The 18,809-nt window shown below is 47.4% G+C and overlaps 1 protein-coding gene across 1 annotated transcript; it reads right to left on the reverse strand.

The window, feature by feature from the left end:
- Positions 1–212: 212 nt before the first annotated feature.
- On the reverse strand, positions 213–12,698 carry ENC1 (ectodermal-neural cortex 1). The gene is made up of 3 exons (XM_010949294.3): positions 12,294–12,698; positions 6,957–8,771; positions 213–2,799 (listed from the first exon to the last, which is right to left on the reverse strand). The coding sequence occupies exon 2, from the start codon at positions 8,756–8,758 to the stop codon at positions 6,989–6,991; it is 1,770 nt and encodes a 589-aa protein (XP_010947596.1). The 5' UTR covers positions 8,759–8,771; positions 12,294–12,698; the 3' UTR covers positions 213–2,799; positions 6,957–6,988.
- Positions 12,699–18,809: the final 6,111 nt, after the last annotated feature.

Consider the following 18,809-nt stretch of genomic DNA (forward strand, 5'->3'; position numbering starts at 1 on the left):
GAAGTACTTTGCTTTGCTTAAATATTCTAAAAGGCCAAAATTTTAAATGATTTAATGTGCAAAATTGCCTTCATAAAAGTGTGGGACTAAATGGTGAAGCAGAGGACATCCAGAAAAATCTGAAATGATCCTCCTTTTGATTAAACTAGAAAAAGCACAAGTTTTCAACACGTAAAATCAGGTTTTAGTCAAATAAAGACCCGGACACACGATGAAGAGAAAATCTCTAATAATTTATTTGACCTTCAGTTTCACATTGTGAAAAAAAAAATAACAGTTTTACAAAACCTCAAAAACATAGTAGCAAACAAGTACATATGAACACGAACACTTCACTTCTTCAACTTACACAGAGGTTTGTACGTGAACCACATACTCAATAGCCAAGAGAAGGATGTTATTCAGCTCTAATCATTCTCATTCAGACAGGTGTCAAGCCCAGAGAAAAGGGGGCTACACAATTATACCAGAAGTGGAAGGCTGCCCTTTGTTGTCCGTTTCCACGGCAACCAGTCCACAGAATAAGAAGAACCTTCTCTGTCTTATGCCAAGGTTTTTTGTGTGCACTGTGCTGTGAATTGTATTTGCTTCAAAGTGTGGGACGTTTCACAGGGTGAGAATGGTCAAGTAGTGAGCCCAAATGCCTACATCAATTCAAAGAGCAGGAGTCCAGAAAGTTCCCTGCAGGCTGGGGGCCCACCCTGACCACAGCTCCCTCTAGCTCACACACAGCAATTAATAGAGGATTCAAGGACAGACCACAACTTTGAAACAGCTGCAGAAAATTCACCCTGCTTTCAGAAGCCACCCAGTGACACCCCCATCCTGGCAGATTTGCATCATAAACTACACAAAGCTGTAACTGCTCCAATACGGCGACACCGACTATGCCACCAGGGTACGATCAGACATTTGCATTGCTTAGAACACATCTAGGAGCAAGGGACTGACTGCTGGAAAGTATTGTGATTTTTTGATTCCAACGGCTTATTTATTTTGGTCCAACTATAGCCCATTTATGCATGGCACAGACGAATGCTTACAATTAATTGAAAGTATTCAGGTGAAGAGAAATGTGAAGGATCTATCTGTCGTAAGACACTGCAAACACACGATGTAAAAGGTTACTGGTCTTAAACTCTATTTTCTAAAATACAGTAATGTGAGAAACAGCAACAAAAGCAGCGCGAGTTGCAAATTCTGGGCTTCCCCAGACACCTTAGAGGAATAACCTATTTGATTCTACCACTAATGCCTACCACAGCACATGTTTAGTAAACAAGCACTCGAAGGAGCAAAGAATGTATTCACAACTCTCCCGGAAAGCCTCTCAGCAGGGGCCACTGCTTACAATTCTTTGGTGTTTAGGGGCCATACGTGTCACTTTTGTGCACCAAAGACTTCTTTTAGAGACTTACCTAAGGGGGAAGCACTAAAGTATACATTATACCAATGGGAATATTGCCTTGGAGAGCTTTTAGCACTTGCTAAATCGTACAGCAGGAATAGAGAACAACGAATCCAGGTCAAGCAAATCTGGTGAGTGAATTAATTTCCATCTGTGAGGGGTAACTGGTTATGGCAAAGCATTCTCATCGGGTAAATAAATAGATAAATAAATAAACTTTGAACAATGCCTTTACCTGTGCCCTATATACAGAACGATCCCATAGAATTTTCCAGGATTTCAGGATATTACACAAAGAAAAAAAAAGCTGCAAAATGATTTGGTCCTTTCCAAATTTCAGTAGCTGAGATTGAAGTAAGCGAATCAGACAGAAGGGAGAGGGCAGAAAGCACCCTTTCCTTGCCCCACGAGCCATCGGCATGACCAGAGCCCACGAAACCTCACTAAAAGTTGGTGAGTCTAAGAAAAATGACCTTCATGCTTTCTTTAACTCTAGGATGTAACTTAAGTTTCCGTCTTGTAATCCTTCCCTGTCTTGACATTTACAAAATCCCTCCCCCCAACCCACCGCCCTGCCCCACCCGCCCTCCAGTTATACTCCTAATTGTAACTCCAAAGTTTTCACTTTTGTGCAGCCAAGCACATCACAACAGCCACAAAATTGTGCAAAACGTACCACCGTTCACACGGGTCCAAACACACAAGGACGACTGTAAAGCACTGTTTCAGCATGCAGGCCTCGAACAATAAATAGCTAAACCTAGAACAGATTTCTTATCAGCCAAGGGAAAGTTGAAAGTCACTCATAAATAGCAAAGAACATCTACCGAACAGCTACCAACAATGTCCCCATTGTTCACGAACAGTCCTGGGGCCCCTCAGAGATCAGCGGCGAGTCCAGGGGTCCTCACTCTGCAGCAGCCCAGCCAGGTCCCCTCCTGGCCCCACAGCTGGGCTTTCAATCTCTAACAGCAGCTGGTGTGGAGGCTTGGAGCCTTGCTCCTCAAAGAGTGGTGACAACCATTTCAAATTTTAACACATAAATGGCGGAGCCCATGGACATCAGATGCTGAATATGCTACAGCGAGGGAAAAGGTCGGGCTTTTCTCTCCCTTGGAGGGGCTGATTAACGCTGACATTAATCCACAATTACAAGACAAGGACTAGATCACAGGTTCGTTCATTCATATTTAAACCCTGTGCTACTTGCACAGAAAACCCCTCCCCCCCCTCCCCTACCCCCATCCTTCATGTCCAGTTAGAGCATTTACAAGGTGCCGCGGATGGTACTCAAGAAGCAACTTCGTTTTCTTCTTCTTTTCTTTCTCTTCATTACATTTGGCCTCTCCAGAGTTGAAGTCTCACCTGGTCTCACTGAGGAATGGAGTCAGCTAAAATAGAGGAAAAGGAAAATTTTTTGTTAGCTGTCTCAGATCTAAAAAAAACAAAAAACGAACAAAAACAAACACTCATAACAGTCGATATTGCTTCTAAAGGTCTTAATTACATATCCTGTAGGTACCGTGCATAGATATTTAAAGGACTTGCCCTAAATGCACACACACATGCATTCACACATCCAGATGGCTCCACAAAAACAGTGGTATGCAAAGAAAGACCTTCACTTCTTTCCTAAACATGTATATGTTCAAATTCAAACCTATGCATCTAGTGTTGTTACGAGTTGCCATCTTCTGCCTCCAACATTCGTAATTTCTCTCCACGGTTAACCAGAGCCACTATAAAGTGATCACCAGAGTGTCACAAGAGATTCCTGTGCCAACCCCTCTTTTTTGGCCCCTTTACCATAAAGGATTCCAAATTAAATTTATTCACCATATAGAAGGCAGACATATTAATCCTCTTACTTAAATGCATCTCTGCTATTCATCTTGGCAGAAAATCAGTCTCGCTTCCTTTCACATGACAGCAGACCAGGCGTCATCAGCCCCAGGCTGGAGTTCATTCTCCAAGTTCATCGGTCCACACTTGGGAGACACCGGCTGGGGTGTGCAGTGCTTGTTAGCAATCGAATCTACTGACGTCCAACATGAAAATACATTCAAGGTGCCCACGTTTCATGGGAGCTGGCATTTCCTCACACTACCCAGCCTTTCCATTTGGTTAAGTCTAATTTTATAGAGGGATATTTTGCAGAGGGCTTTTGGCTTTCAAATACTCACCCTATCTGTTCTTGGAGCACATTTCCAGCCCTAGACTCTGCAGCCCCAATGCCTTAACTCTCAGTACAGACAAAGGGAATTCGGGAGGGGCCACCCATCACTTGCACTGAATTCCTCTTGCCCTAGTGTGTTCAGAAGTCTGATTCATTTCATTGGTTGTTTCTTTTGGCAGTTCCGTAACAGTGATTCAAGCTTTCAAGGCATTCCTTAGACTACCTTGTCACCCCTCACCCCCACCTCCTTGTAACCAATACATCAATATTAGGCCAGAAGAATGTATCTTGTAATAACATGAAATTTCAAGATGTTGCATATTCAAACAGGAAGAAAAAAAAGACCCAAAACAAAAAACACCTCTAAAAAGGGAGGAAACAAAGCAAACCAAAATCCAAATGGTGTCAGGCTGGGGCCACACAGCACCATGAAACTGGAGCGTAATCCAAACTAATTTCCTTTTTGTCCCTCCCGCCCACCAACAGAGCAGCAGGAGACACTTAAAACCTCCTTGGTGGATGAGCTTTTAGACCCAGGGAAGCTTCTTGTTAGCACTGTATTAACCCATTTAGCACCTACATTTGGAGAGCAAAGCGAAGTCTGCGGAGGTCTTTGCAGCTTACGACTGATACGCACACAGCACCTCTTAACTCACTCCGTCCAGCTTAAGAGTTTTAACACTATCTTGTGTATAAGAAACTTCAGAAATTTAAACCAGCATTTTCCCCATCGGAAACTGCAGGAGTGGCTCTGATCAGGCCCACCCCGCCTTTCAAAAAGGCGAACCTGGCCCGTGTCGAATTTCCTTGTTCTGTGCCTGGCTCTCGGGCCAATGGCACCAAGGGCAGAGAGGATGTTGTTTCGAATACAACCTAACACTTTTATTTGCTCCATTTCCGTGTGTGATTAGGTTCAAATACCCAGGAGAGGGTGAATTCAAGTGTTTGCGAACATACTCACTCTGGGCTGAAAAAGGAGGTACCAAAAATGATGTAGAAAGATAACAAGCAGATAATAGTCAAAGAAACCTCATTTTCCCATGACACACAAAGCTAATTCCACTGCAAGCGAAGGTCTAAATTGAAGGGAGAAGAGAAAACTAATACAAGCATTGAACACTTAATATGTGCCTGTCATGGATTAGGGGATCTCATTCCTTTCTTTTTTGTCCCCTCATTTATCAATTTACCCAAGTCTGAACTGGGACAGATCTGAAGGAAAGCATAACTCAAATCACTTATTTGACCAAGAAGAGCTCTCACGTGCAGAGTGGTCCAGATTCTACAGCTTAGCGCTACAACCAGAATGCACACATGGCGTCGTCACTCCTTCTGCCTCACGCTCCTTACCCGGCTCTAAGGATGCCAGCCAGGTACCACTGTGATGTACCGCCAGCATCACTGGCAATTTTTAAGGCTCTCCTATGCAAATATAGTCGGTTCTGGACTAACACCCAATTTAGTGTGCTGTTAATTGATGCTTTTGCCTGGAAGGTTCTTTAAACCTGCTTGAGAGTTGAGTAATGCATTCATATCGCAAATGAAATAAGCTCTTTCAGAGCATTTGTTTATTTAGGATTACTGAGATGCCAGCAAGGCTGCAAAAACCAGTTTGGCGTGGGACACTGTGAGCCCCACTTGCTCCCCAGAGGATGGTTCTGACAGTTCCTGCTCCTTTGCAGGAGTTTCATTCCAGGTAAACATTGCATTTCTAAGAGATGTACTAACTGGAAGAGGCTGGAAGAGGTAACTGAGGAAATGAAAGAAACATGTGAAAGGGAGGCCAGTTTTACTGGTGTTTCTAAATGAGCTGTAACAGAGGAGGAAAGAAAAGACAAATGAGTCAAAACCCCTCTTTGCTTAGCTTACAACGACCCCTAGGTTTCCTGTTTTCTCTTTGAAGGTGTGAAACATACTAGGGAACACAGAACCAAGTGTCTCCAAGCAATGGGTTAGTTTCATGGCTGTTCGTCCAAAGCAGATTTTTAAAAAATTTTTATTCAATTAGTAGTGAGCCCATGAATCACCAAAACAAATCAACCCATTCGGTGGGCTCTGTGCTACACTTAGACATGCTTAAGTGATTCTCAGGCCAACCCGAGAATGCTTTACCAGCAGCAAAGCGGCCATTAACTTCACAAACCCTGAACCATGCAGACCTATTAATTATTTGAGCCAAGAGTATTATACACTCTTATATACACAAGACAACCATTATGTACTCAGACATATGACACAGAAACACAGCTTTTGGGAGCCCTGACATTAGGGTCGGCCTGGCTAATTAACTCTGAAAAGCTGCCGTAGGGCGGTCTAGATGGCTCAGTGTGTCTTCACATCAGACAGGTTTATAACACGAAGGTTGCAACCTTTTACAAGGACAGACCTAGATTTCTCAAAAGTTAATACATGCCCTAAAGGGGGCTATTTTTTTTGAAGAAAAATATTTCAAGTAAGTGAATAAATAATTTTAGAGAGAATATACCAGGAATAACTTTAAGCATTCAATTTTTTTTAATTTTTTATTGGCGGGAGAAGGTAATTAGGTTTATTTATTTATTTTAACAGAAGTCCTGGGAATTGAAGCCAGGACCTCGTACATGCTAAGCACACACTCTACCACTGAGCTAAGCCCTCCCCACTAAGCATTCAATTTTTTAACTCCTACTTCATTCCAGAAGGGGGTTTGAGGAAGTTAAATGTGAATATCAACAACTATGTCCTGGGGCAAAACCAATGTGAAGTTTATTAAGTAGCAGCTGGGCATGAGGCTCACGTGCTTATACTCTGGAGCCAGCCGGCCAGGGCTGACGTCTGGACCATTGCTTCTGCCTGCTAAGCTCTACGGCCTTGGGCAACTTCGCTAACCCCCGTGTACATCAGGCGTTTTCATCTATAAAGTGCTCTAGTAATAATATCCCCCAGGGTTGTTGTGGGGACCAAATGAAACAATCCATGGGGAACACACAGCCCAGCGGCAGGCACTAGGGGAGGGCTGAGCAGACATCAGCTGGCGTTAACACAGGTCAGGGCTCCCAACCTGGCTGTGATTAGAGTCACTGAAAAACTTTCTTAAAGTGCTGATTCCTGGGCCCCACCCAGACCTATTAAAACTAGGATGGGCAGGTTTTAAGGAGCTCTTTAGGAGAGTCTAATGCTCAGTAAAGGCTGAAAACCAATGTCTTATGCTATAGGGTGGGTGGCCGCTGTGGTCAGCACAGGTGTTTAAGTTCTGGGGTGCATGTGCTTTTATCTGTATAGTTTGTGCGGTGCTTCCGGAGGATGGGCCATATGGAGCACGTCTCCCTCCACACACGAGCTCACACAGCTAGCTCAACCATATGGAGATCTACAGCTAAGCTGACTTCTTACCTGACCCTCGCCCTCTTTTGGATGCGCTGCATTTAAGAAGGCAGGTGTTTCCAGGTGCTGACAAACGCAGTAGGGATCAGCGAGTACGGGACCGTGGTGATGCTGTTCCACACATCTAACGTGGGATCGTAGCAGTCCAGCGTTTTGCATCGCTGAATGCCAAAGTAGCCTCCAACCACGTAGAGTTTGTTGCCGGAGGCCACTGCGTGGCAGCTCATGCGCTTTGCGGTCACGTCTCCCACCTTGGTCCACTGGTAAGTCTCACTGTTGAATTTATAAGCAGAGCAGGCTGAGAACTCGGTATCTCCCCCCATGATAAAAATCTGGTTCCCCAGCACAGCTGCTGCCGTGTAACGCCAGGGCTGGGGACAGGTGGCCGGGACGGTCCACCTGTTTTCACACTGATCATAACACTGAACCTTGGGGAGCTTGTCATGACTGACACTGGTACCTCCGAATGCAAACAGCTTGAGTTTGGCACTCACCACTGCGGCATTGCTCACCCCTTCCCGGAGGGGGGCCACCATGGTCCATTTGTTGGTTGTGGGGTCATAGTGTTCCACCTGCTTCAGAGAGACTGAGGGAGAGGCCGGGAGGCAGCCAGTGGCAGCAGTGTGCCCCCCGACCACGTACAGGCAATGCTTCAGTTCAGCAGAGCCATGGCCAAATCTGGCCACCAGCATGGGGGCAGCCTTGGACCACTCCTCATGCAGGGTATCATAAACCCAGACATCTTTTGAGACCCCATTTTCAGACCCTCGTCCCCCAGTAATGTACACCTTGCAGCCAATTGCACACGCACTGAACTCTTTTCTTGGGCTGGGGATGTCGGCCTTGGGAATGATTTCTTTGGCTTTCTGGTCAACCAGATACAGCTTGTCACACATGAAAGTCTGCCCTCCCAGGAGGAAGAGGGCATGGCCGGTTTTCCGGGGCCGGGCACAGAGGCTGGTTACCACGCCGTCGTTCTGCAGGATCTTCAGTTTGCATCTGATGGCCTCTTCCACAATCTCCTTGCTCTTTCTCTGCTTGGTGATGAGTTCCTCCATGGCCACGTTCTCCATGAGATAGATGGCCGGCAGGAGAGCCAGCCTCACGGTCTGCAGCAGCTCTGGGAGGTAGCAGTAGCGCTTCTTCAGGTCGTAGCTGATCCAGTTAATTGCAGACTCGTACACGAGCCTTTCATCTTCTGTCTCCAGCTCTTCGCTGGATAAGAGCTGCACTACCATGTCCTGGGGCAGCTGGAGGAAATCTTCATTCTTCCTGATGGTTTGGAAGTTGCTGAGACACATCCTCCAGGAGAGTTCGTACAGCTTGGTGCACTGGTGCGCATCAGAGAGGAGCAGCATCCCCAGGCAGTTGGTGGGGTGCAGGTTCTTCTCCAGGAACTCTGCGCATGCATCCCGGATGTCTTGAAACTCCAGCATGTCGCCGGCCTCCAGGAGAGATTCTGCATTTTCTTCATTGATGATGACCCGGGAGGAGTATGCATAGTCAAGAAGCAGCTCCAAGACTTCTGGGTGGATGGAGTTGTCGAAGTTGACTTCGCTGTCCTGGCTCTCTTTCAGGCCACCGCTGAACATGGCTTCAAAGTAGCGGCTGCACGCGGCCAGCACTGCCCGATGACAAGGGAAGGTCCTATTTCCGGCATGGAGCAGGACGTCAGTGAAGAGGCGCTGCTGGCGTAAAAGGTTCAGGTGAGTGAGGACGCTGTCGGCATAGGAGGACTTGTGGAACAGATAGATGTTAATGGAGCCACTGCTGGCCCTGGACTTGCGGTTCTCATGCACACTGACAGACATTTTGCTTCCACTCCTGAAAGACAAAACAAAAATGACTGAACGTGATGCTCTGGGTGTTCAGAACAGCCGGACCAAAGGAACCACAGCAACAATCGCTTTCGACAGAGAAAGTGGAACACTTCGCTGCTGGCCCGGCTGCCTGCTATTCTGAATAGCAAATGGCCAGGCCTATACAGAGACAATAACCTATGAGGAAAGACACTTACTATAATACTGTTGAGCTATTTAAACTGTACATTGTTTAAAAAAAAAAAAAAGTCACTGCTTAAGAGCAGGTTCATCTTGGAAAACCTGATTGCCAACTTTCAAGATACTGAAGTCCTTGAGACTGTAAGTCAGCGAAAGCCAAGAGGAGCGAGGTCTCCATCTCACAGCTCCCTGCCCTTGTCCAGCTGATTCATTGCTGGCCACTTGAAATGCCAGGCCTCCAGCTCTTGTAACGCTGGGATGGGCACAGGCTTTAATGCCCTATGCAACATAAAGCCACGTATAAAACAAATACCTACTAATTAATCCCATTAAGAATTCCTTTGGTAAGACCCAGTGTCCCTGCATATACAGTAAATGGGAAAGGTGACATTAAGATCACAGGCTCAGGCCAACTTCTGAAATGATCAGACTTTAAGTTAACATTACAAGTAATTTCTAACCAGACAGCGCTACCACTGCAGAGTCCTAAAAGAGCTGCAATATAAACATTACCATATATTGATCAGCAAGCTATCATGGAAACACAGAACAGATTCTGGCCACAAATCACCACCCACATTTCTTGCTCTGGACAGCTTCCAAAATGAGGATTTGGGCACATAAAAGGGAAAATACTTTGAATAGTACACTCATATGTTCTGTTTTTCTCTTCTTCCTGCTGTAGATCAATTCTTAGAAAACCAGTTGCAGAACAAAGGTTCTATCTACCCCTCTCTTTCGATTAAAGAGCTCATCATCAGGGCCATTCTTGTGCACCTGCAAACAGTGGCACCTGCGTACAGAAAGTTCAAAACACACACATCACTTCATCTAAGTCAGAAAATACACAAACACACACGTGTATATGTGTGTGCGTGGTGCCAGCCATTGTTAATTTAGGGCCGCTCTAGAATTTATTTGCCGATTGGAGTGCTTTCCTCAGCATCTAAATTGAAATGCTAGCAGACCCGAATGCTACCTTTGGCTTTGCTCAGTAAGTAAACTGTAGGCTACAGATGTAGGACATGCCTATCACCTAGTTTCAAAAATTCAATCGTATACTTTTCCTTTTTTCTCTCTTTTTAATCCTACCCCTCTGTTACTTCAGAGGAATCAAGGCTTCAAGAAGCTGCCTGTCAAAGGATACCTAAGGAAGCTGTTTATCCCAGGAGGGTAAACAGTGTGGTTACAGTATCTGTTCCAAACACAGAACAGCCAGTCCTCACAGCAGAGCTGAAACCCTCCTTGTTTCCTTGAACCATTCAGGTATTTATTTTTAAATGGATATCGCAGGAGTTATTAACAAATGCAAATGAGTGATTTTGTACAGATTTCACAGGCTGGATACTCAACTGCACTTCCCTGGCCAACGGAGGTGAAGCAGGCACAGAAAACAAGGGGCAGGTGCCTAACTTGTCTTTTGGCACAGGCCTCACGCTATTAGGGGTTGCAACTTGTTTTCTTTTATTCTGGGCATGTACTTTTCATTATGAGTAAACACAGCTTAGTGGAAGAAAGTGAACAACAAAGTCCCTGGACTCTGGTGTTAGGAAGACTTTACAAAGCCCCCGTTAGTCTCCCTGGTGACTTGGGCTGGGACAAATGGTGAGGAGGCAAGTATCACTCCAACCTCTAGCAAAGCTTCTCCAGTCAGGTCCATTTATTCAATGCCTAATGCTCAGGAGAACAGGGGACAGGATCCTACGTGAATGTACCAGGTTTTCCAATGTGTTACAATATGCATTAGCATCCCTGATGCTCTACCGCTGCAGTTATCATGTGAATTAGCACATTCAATCTGAAGTACTGTCAGGAAGATATTAAGCCCAAACCTCGGAGGGGATGAATATTCCTATGCCTTATTTTGAAACTCATAAAAATTCCAAATGAGTAGCTTTGCTTTTTTTTTTTTTTAAGCTAATGCTTCCAAAGCAACCTCAAAAGCTGCCTCCTTTCCAGCTAAGAGTGAATGCAGCTCTGAGTAAAGAATGAGGCTCCTGCACAAGGTGTGTAAGTACCAAAGTGCCAGCACATTGATCTGGAATCACACTTACAGGGCCCAGAACACGTTTCCCTGAGCAGTGTCAAAACCACATTTACAGCCAGGCTTACACTTAAGAAAACAATGTACAAGACCCTGGGATACAGGACCTGCATCTCGATACATTCTGTGTTTATGCTCCTGTATTTTTCACGTTGGCTCATTAAAGCTAGTGGGAAGACCCTAGCCTGTCATCTTGGATACCATCCAAATGGAGAAGTGGGTCACAGTCCAAATCCAACAATCATGGAGCAATATTTGACTATAAAATAAAAGGTAAATTTGAAGACCCAAGGGAAAAGACATGCTTTCCGGATTAAAATTATGCAAACATGAAAACATCCGCAAAAACCACGTATACAGTCACTAAACACACCTTCAACAGAAAAACTAATCACCATTCTTGCATTTTTTAAGTCCGCAGAGAAATATTTGCATGCCAAGTAAGGGGCCAAAAAATGCACACGTCTACTTAACCTGCCTCTACAAAGAAAGAGAAAAGGGCTGCTATTACTGTGAACATCAAAAGGGATTCTAGTTACAGTAACTTCAGTTCACTTAATACCCTTTAACCAGGCTCTCTGGCTCCAATACTTAGCGTCCAGTCACATTTCTTTGGGTTTTGAACCTGATCTCAATGCAGAGGAGAAACCAGGCAGATTTTCTCAGGCATTTACGTTATTAATAACAACGCAACATTATAAAGAGACTGTTACCAAGAAAAGCATTTTACCATTCAGTCCTCTATAATACTTGCAACGTTCTTCAACACTCTGGCCATGCCTGTGAGGGCGACCCCAAATACACGCCGACCAAGTTCAACGGTTCATCTCCATCCCGCCCACCAATTCCTATCCCTAGAAACTAATAACGTTAACACTAAAGGCCAAATATTTGCAAGAGAAGAAACTAATTTTCATTCATTTCCTACAGACATCTGGCCGCAGTGAACGTGCCCTCACGAGGAGTGTCTGCGCGTGGCCCAATGCTCCCCTTGCCAGGTAGGGCGCAACGCAAGCCAACCGTCCCGTACGATCGGAAAGCGCTCTTTCCGCGGAGCGGGTATTGAGAGAACCCAGGCTCTGCTCCTTGCTCCCCATTGGGTCGAGCTCTGCTCTGCGAGCTGTAGGCGGGCAGCCGCGGACACCGGGTCTCCGCCCCAAGAACAGCTCCCCACCGCCGCCTAAGTCGGAGCTCCGGGCTCCCGGGCGCGCACACACCCCTCGCGAGCACATCCCTGCAGGCCAGGCAGCCCCCGAAACCCGCGGCGCCCGCAACAGGTCCCGGGCAATAGGGGAAACTTACAGCAGTGGCGACCGGCCACAGAGCACAACCGGCTGCGTTCTCGCCTCGATCACCGGGCGGGGAGGCGACGAAGAGGACGTCTCAGCCCCGGGGAGCAACTGCGACTGCTCGGGCGAAAGGAGCGCGCATGGAAATCTGGCTCGCGAGCGGGTTACCGCGGGCGGATCGCCGCGGCCTCACGATCCCCACGCGGCGGCCTCTGCGACTGCCACCCGCGGAGCGGCTCCCGGAGTGCGCTCTGGAGCGGAGAGCCAGCCCGCGGCTGCAGGCGCCGCGGAAGGAGGCGGGTTGTGCACTTGGGGGAGGGAGCTGGAAAGCGCCGTGCGCGCCGGCGGCCGCCTGGCGTCTCGACTCGGTCGCTGCAGCGCCACCGCCGCGCCGCCTCCGCTCCGGCTGCCAGAGCAGTCTGCGCCCGGCCGCCCAGGGCCCGGCTATAAGCGGCGCGGCGGGGAGGGGAGGGAGGGGAGGAGAGAGGGCGCGTAGGCAAAGAGTGACACCAGGGGAGGGAGGGAGGAAGCGCGTGAATGCGGCCGGCGGCGGCGGAGGAGGAGGAGGAGGAGGAAAGGGAGGAGGAGAAGAAGAGCCAGAGGAGAGCGTGTCGGGGGAGTTAATCGGGAGAGGAAGCGGGGGAGGGGACTGCGGCGACTGGAGAGAGACAAAGCAGACGTGAAAATCTCAGCCCTGAGCAGCTGCAACATTGGGGGACCGCGAATAAGACAAGGTTTCTCTGGTCAGGGTGTCTGCGCCTCTCTCGCCAGCGCGATGCCTGGATAGCCCCAGAGCTGAGGGACCCTGTGCGCTCCGCGCTGCCGAATCCCGCCTGATACTCATGAAAGGGCGGCGGGGGGCAAGCGGGGTGTCCGCGGCACGCGCCCTGGGCACGCACAGCCCGCGCGCTGGGTGGGACACCCGCAGGGAGGACAGTGGCAAGTTTGGACACTAGTTTGGACACTCTAGGGGCTGTAGGGTTTCTCCCTGGCAGAGAACTAGATAGACTAGACTCGAGCTCCAGGCGTTTCTGCCGCGTTCTCCCTCCCTGCCCCGGGCGGGTGCGGCACCGGCGGCCGGACTCTGCCCCGCGCCGCCGTCGGTAACAGCAGCCCGGCGCTGTCCGGCCGGACGCGCACCACGTGCTTCGCAGCCAATCGCCGCGGCCGCTTGATTCAAAGCGAACTGCTCCAGGGAGCTGCCGCGCCGCCTCCTCTCCGTTGCGATAAAGCCTCAATCGCCCTCGGAGACCAGGTCCTTTCCTGTCTTTTATCGCTAGGTTGTGTTAGGAGTTCAGCAAAGAAATGGTTCAGCACACACGTTTGAAGCGCCGCGTGCCACGAGAAAGAAAGGTGGTTAGAAAAATAATCTCGCACGGCGATCACTATTTATGAAACCCATTTTTGATCTTTGTACCAAGGGCTTGCCTTTCGAAGGGGAACTGAAACGCCTGTTTATTTTGTTTTATGAGGTATTTGGAATAAAGTAAATGAATGAACTGTATAGATTACCGGTCCAGCTCCCTCGTTTTACAGGTCAGGAAACTGAGGCCCAGGGAGAATCGAATTGTCCAGCTCCAGGGCACACCGCCTCGATGGAGTTTTCTCTCCCCACTCCCCCACCTCCCAGGTTTCTTTCAAATATTAGACGCAGAAATGGTTTAAACCGGCCGGGGAGGTTCCACCTGGCGCGCCCAGGGACTGCCGAAACCAAGACTCCGTGGGTTCTTTATTCTAATTCCACTTTCTTTTAGCCCCGGTGCCTCCTGGTATTCGCACTGAGAAATTTCGCTCCTTGCAAACAAAGAAACACACTGCCCTCTGAAGTCCTTTGTTAGCATTAACTCGTCAGCTTCACGAGAGCCTTTACAAAGCTGTTTCCTATTTTGTTACGCAGTCTTCACAAAGCCGGAGAGGCCCGATCAGTTCCCGGTCTGACCCACGTGCAGGGGTTCTGCCAGCTGCGAGGTGAAGAGAGGCAGATCGCCGCAAGCTGATCCGGTTCCTGAAGACGTGGATAAAATCAGCCAAGACCAGACGGACAGAACCGCTGTAGACGCCAGAGATAGGTGCTGAAAAGCCGGGTGGTGGAAACCTGTAGCTATTGCGCATATGTCTTTTAAAGCATGTTTCTCTAGCCTGTGGCAAGGTGTGGGGGACGTTGATCGGGTGCAGCCTTTGAAGACACCTCCTCCAAGCGCTTTGTCTGTCTGGGTTGTGGGTCAAAAGCAAGTGCTCTGGTTCTGAAACAGCAGACTGGTCTTTCATGGGGTGATGGAGCTTAGGGGGTGTTCTGTATAAACTGAGATTAACACTTTTTCTCATTAGAGAGAAGTATTTCCTTCTTACTTCAGTTCCTTAAGCAAATCTACCTGGAATGGTACCTAGATGACCCTGCCCAGGAATGAAACTTGTCCTCAGTTCATTTCGTTGGCTGAGAATTTTGACACAGGAAGTCACCCAGCTAGGAACAGGCCATCTGTTTCTGTTGCCTCTTTATCACCAGGAAACTGCAGCGTGTCCTCAGCCAGGAGGGACAGCAAAGTTTATGTGTCATTGTCAATAGCTTTACCAAGCAGACAGCGCTGAGAAAGGAATGAACTTCTCTGGCCACGTTTCTGTGTCTGTTCTACACAATGTTGCCACCTTTCTAAGCTTCAAGAAAAGAGAAAGGAAAAAAGTCATAGACTAGAAAATCTTGAAAGCGTCCAGTGAACATACACATTTGCTTCATCTGCCTCAGGCAGATAAGCAACTTGGAGGCAGGGAAAAGAAATTGCTTATCATCTGGGTTATAAAAACTGGAAGACATTCCTGCTGAGAGACAGGAATGACATTTGCTTTTCTAGGGCAAACGTGCATGCTTGAGCCCATATATGAAACAGTTTTCAGGCCCTTGGGCAGTGTCTACTGTTTATTTCACAGCTGAAAGGGATTCGTGAGTCAGCGTATTTAGGATCACAGCAGCTCAGACTGTTACTCCTCCAGCATCTCTTAGCCAATCCTAATGGTAATTCTTATCACTTCACTTACAGCGAAGAAAAGGTAAGTCTTGCATCTGTACAGGAGGAACTCTCTAGACAGACTTGTGTCCGGATAGATACTGTAGATAGGCGTCACAAACATCTCGGGAAATACTGCAGACATCGTGTTGTACATTGGCCACCGCCTCCCTCAAGATGCTGGGCCAGTCCCCTGGGCGCTGGTCTTCGCCTCTGCCTTGTGACACCAAACCGAGGTCTTGTTTTTAATGCTATTAAGAAGCTGTGCCCAAGGCTTTGGCCTCGTTATCTCCCTTAACAACATTATTTTGTTAGGCTGCAAAATAAGCAGCATGGGGTTAAATGTATTAGCTGCCTTCGAACCTAATTTATCTTCATTCCTTCCTAATTTACACTCAGGCTGAATTAATGAGAATGATTTAATTAACACGGTGCGACCATAGTACCAGGGACAGGACAACTCCAGGGATTAGACCAAACAGTGAGCCAAGCAGCTGCCGTCCTGCCCCCCGTGGTCCCCCGAAGCCCCACCCGAATCTCAGACACATTCCCTGCCAGTCTTCCAAACGTGTCCTCTTTGTTCTTTGCACCTCTTCCTGGATCTCTGTGAGGAAGATGGCGTGGCTTTGCCTCCTTGTGTTATTTGTGACATGGGCCTCAAGGTGGTGGCCTGCACAGCCCAAGTGGCTGAGGGCTCAACGCCCATCAAAGACCTGTGCTCTTCCTCTCCTGGTGTCAAGTCCCTACAGGGAAAAGAACACCCAGCCAGGATCGACAGCCCCCACCCCTGCCCCCTGCCCTTACATCTTGGGGTCAACACCTGTGGAAGGAAAGAGAGGGAAGCCAGAAGGGCAAGGGAGAAGTCCAGCTGGGATGCATCTCAGTCAAGGCCTCAGTCTACCCCAGGCGGAGCTCAAGAGTGGAAATGACCCTGCAGAATCGTCCTCAGGTAAGGCCAGAAGGCCAGGCTTTAGATGGCTGCATTACCTGTTGCCAAATGCCCACTCCCGGGAAAGGGGCCATGGCCATGGTCATGTTCCACAGACTCCATTCTGAGGAGGGCCTGCTGCTGCCAGCACCCCCGGGGGCCAGGAGAGAAGTCCTTAATTCTTGAAGGAGATTCTGAGGCACTTAATCCAGTGCCCACTTCAACACTTCACCCTAACCCAGAGATAAAAACTGAGGATAATGAGGCCTCAGTTCCTCCCAGCAATCCTCTTTCAAAAAGGGGAGAATTTTTTTAAGCTGGCTATTTATTAAAAATACAAGGGTGGGGAGGGTATAGCTCAGTGGTAGAGCGTGTGCTTAGCATGCGTGGGGTCCTGGGTTTAACCCCCAGTACCTCCCTTAAATTTTTTTAAGTAAATTATTAAAAAATAAAAATACAAGGATAAGGAAAAAGATCATCAATACAAGAAGTCATTGGTGTTGTCTAGGTCAGTTTTTTGTCTCTCTGAGCACAAACAAGAGGTCTAAACTGATACTCAGTTGTCCAGATTTTGGTTTGCTACCTTCTGCGTTTATGTCTTTTTAACTGTGTATGTTTGAAGTATGTTATGAGAAACTTTGAGGGTGTTCTTAAAATTGTGTCCAAATTGGCATGGTCATATTTTTAAATTTCAGTTGCTTCCTAAATCTGTTGTATGTACTACCACCGTACATGTATTTTGTGAATTGAATTGGATTATAGTGTGACTTTTTAATTTCCAATTTCCAACTGCTCCTGGCTGGTACGTACAAGTACAGTGGACTTCTGGATAGTGCCATTTAGTGGAAAGCTGTGTGTAAAAAAGTATTTGTGTCCTTTGAGTGCTGGGCACCAGCGTCGGGCTGAACTCCTCTATTCTGGGTGATTAGAACTGGGAATTCATTCATCCTTTGTGATCCTGTCACTTTCCACGGCCCCAGGTGACATTGCAAGTGGCAGATAGTTTATTGGCAAATGTGACCACAGCGGGACACATTTGAGGCACTTTTCCTTGGCATTCCTCGAATTAGTAAATCAAGCCATTTTAGCCTGCTTTGGTCATTTCTACCCCAGGGCTCTTCAAAACAATGATCTTCACAGCCTGTGGCAGGTTACATAGATTTTAGGGTCAGGCTTTTAAAGCCACATTTATTATTTTCTCTCTGATTACAAAAGCCATGCATGGTAGAAAGTTGGGGGGGGGCGGGGACAGAAAAGTAAAAGAAAAAACTAACCATAAACCCACCAGTTAGAGATAATAACACTTTGCATTTAGATTCTAGTCTTTCTGTATCCACCTAGTATTTTATTTTTAGTGGTTAGGTGGTTAAGGGCAGAGAGAGACCCCAGCTGGAATTCCTGCTTTGACATTGCCTGGCTAAGTCTTTGAGGGGGGCAAATATTATAATGTCTGCGTGCCTTAGCTTCCCAGTTGGCTATATCAGATAATAACCTGGCTCAGAGGATGCACTGGCTCTTTAGTAAATTAGCATATATGAAGCACGTAGACCAGCGCCTGGCTAGTGGTAAGTGCTGTATGATGTCTCCTTTTATGATTCTGTCTTAAGCTGTTGAAGGAGAATGATATTCCTGCAACTCCACAGCCACTTCCTAGACAGGCTCCTAAATGAAAGTGACCTGAATTTTTATCAAAGTTGCTATTTCCACGAGCTGCCCAATAGTACTGGGTTAAGGAGCGCTTCCTGTCTTCAATGAATTCACATACTCTTTTGGAGGGTTTATCTGAGGCTCTGCTTGTCTCAAACGCAGGAAGTTGACAGCTTGTGCAGTAAAAGCTCAAATTCATGGGAACTCCCTTGGCTTCCTTCCACCTCCTACTGACACTGTCTTGGCTTTGTTCTGGGACCTTCGTTCTTCAGTTGATGATGGAGAAACAATTCTTTACTCTCCATCACCTTAAAAACTAAGCTGCTGAATGGGAGGTGTATTTAAGAAATCACATTAAAAAAAAAAAAAAAAGGCAGCTAGTTGTATTGAGAAGGCAACAGGCCAAAACAGTGAACATGGAATACAGGCCCCTGCCTCCCCCTGCCCTGAAGACCTTGTAGAGGGCACTGGGTAAAAAGCTCACTCTTATCTCTCAGAATCACACCAGGCCTCTGTGGGGTGTGGCCTTTCACAGCCCAGAGGCATCTTAAACCATTTCCCCCCTCTTTTCCATAGTTTTTGAGTGCCCCAAGGCCCCTGGACCTAAACTCTTAATTTGTTCTAAGTAATTACATTAAAGAATTGACCGTTGTTCCAAGCAGTGAGAATGAAGGTTTTGTTTGGCCTATAGGCTTTGCTTCCAGGGCATGATGCCAAGTCTGAGCACGTCTGGGCACGAAGAAGGGACCAGAAGAAGGGACCTTTGTGGTCCAAGGGCTGGTACCTTTGAATGAATGAATATTCAAAGGATTGCATGGCACCCTGTGAGCAAACACTTCACTCACTGTGTAGAGCCCCGCTCAGGCAGGAGTCAGAAACCAGGAAGCTGAAAGTTAATGTTACCAGAATGAAGAGAGAATGAAAAAGAGAAAAATGCTGGTGAGTGTGTTGT

The sequence above is a fragment of the Camelus bactrianus genome, chromosome 3, assembly GCF_048773025.1.
Source record: "Camelus bactrianus isolate YW-2024 breed Bactrian camel chromosome 3, ASM4877302v1, whole genome shotgun sequence".
Lineage (NCBI taxonomy): Eukaryota > Metazoa > Chordata > Mammalia > Artiodactyla > Camelidae > Camelus > Camelus bactrianus.

Coding starts and splice junctions, on each gene's coding strand:
- ENC1 (XM_010949294.3), bottom strand. CDS start 8,758: ATGTCTGTCAGTGTGCATGAGAACCGCAAGTCCAGGGCCAGCAGTGGC.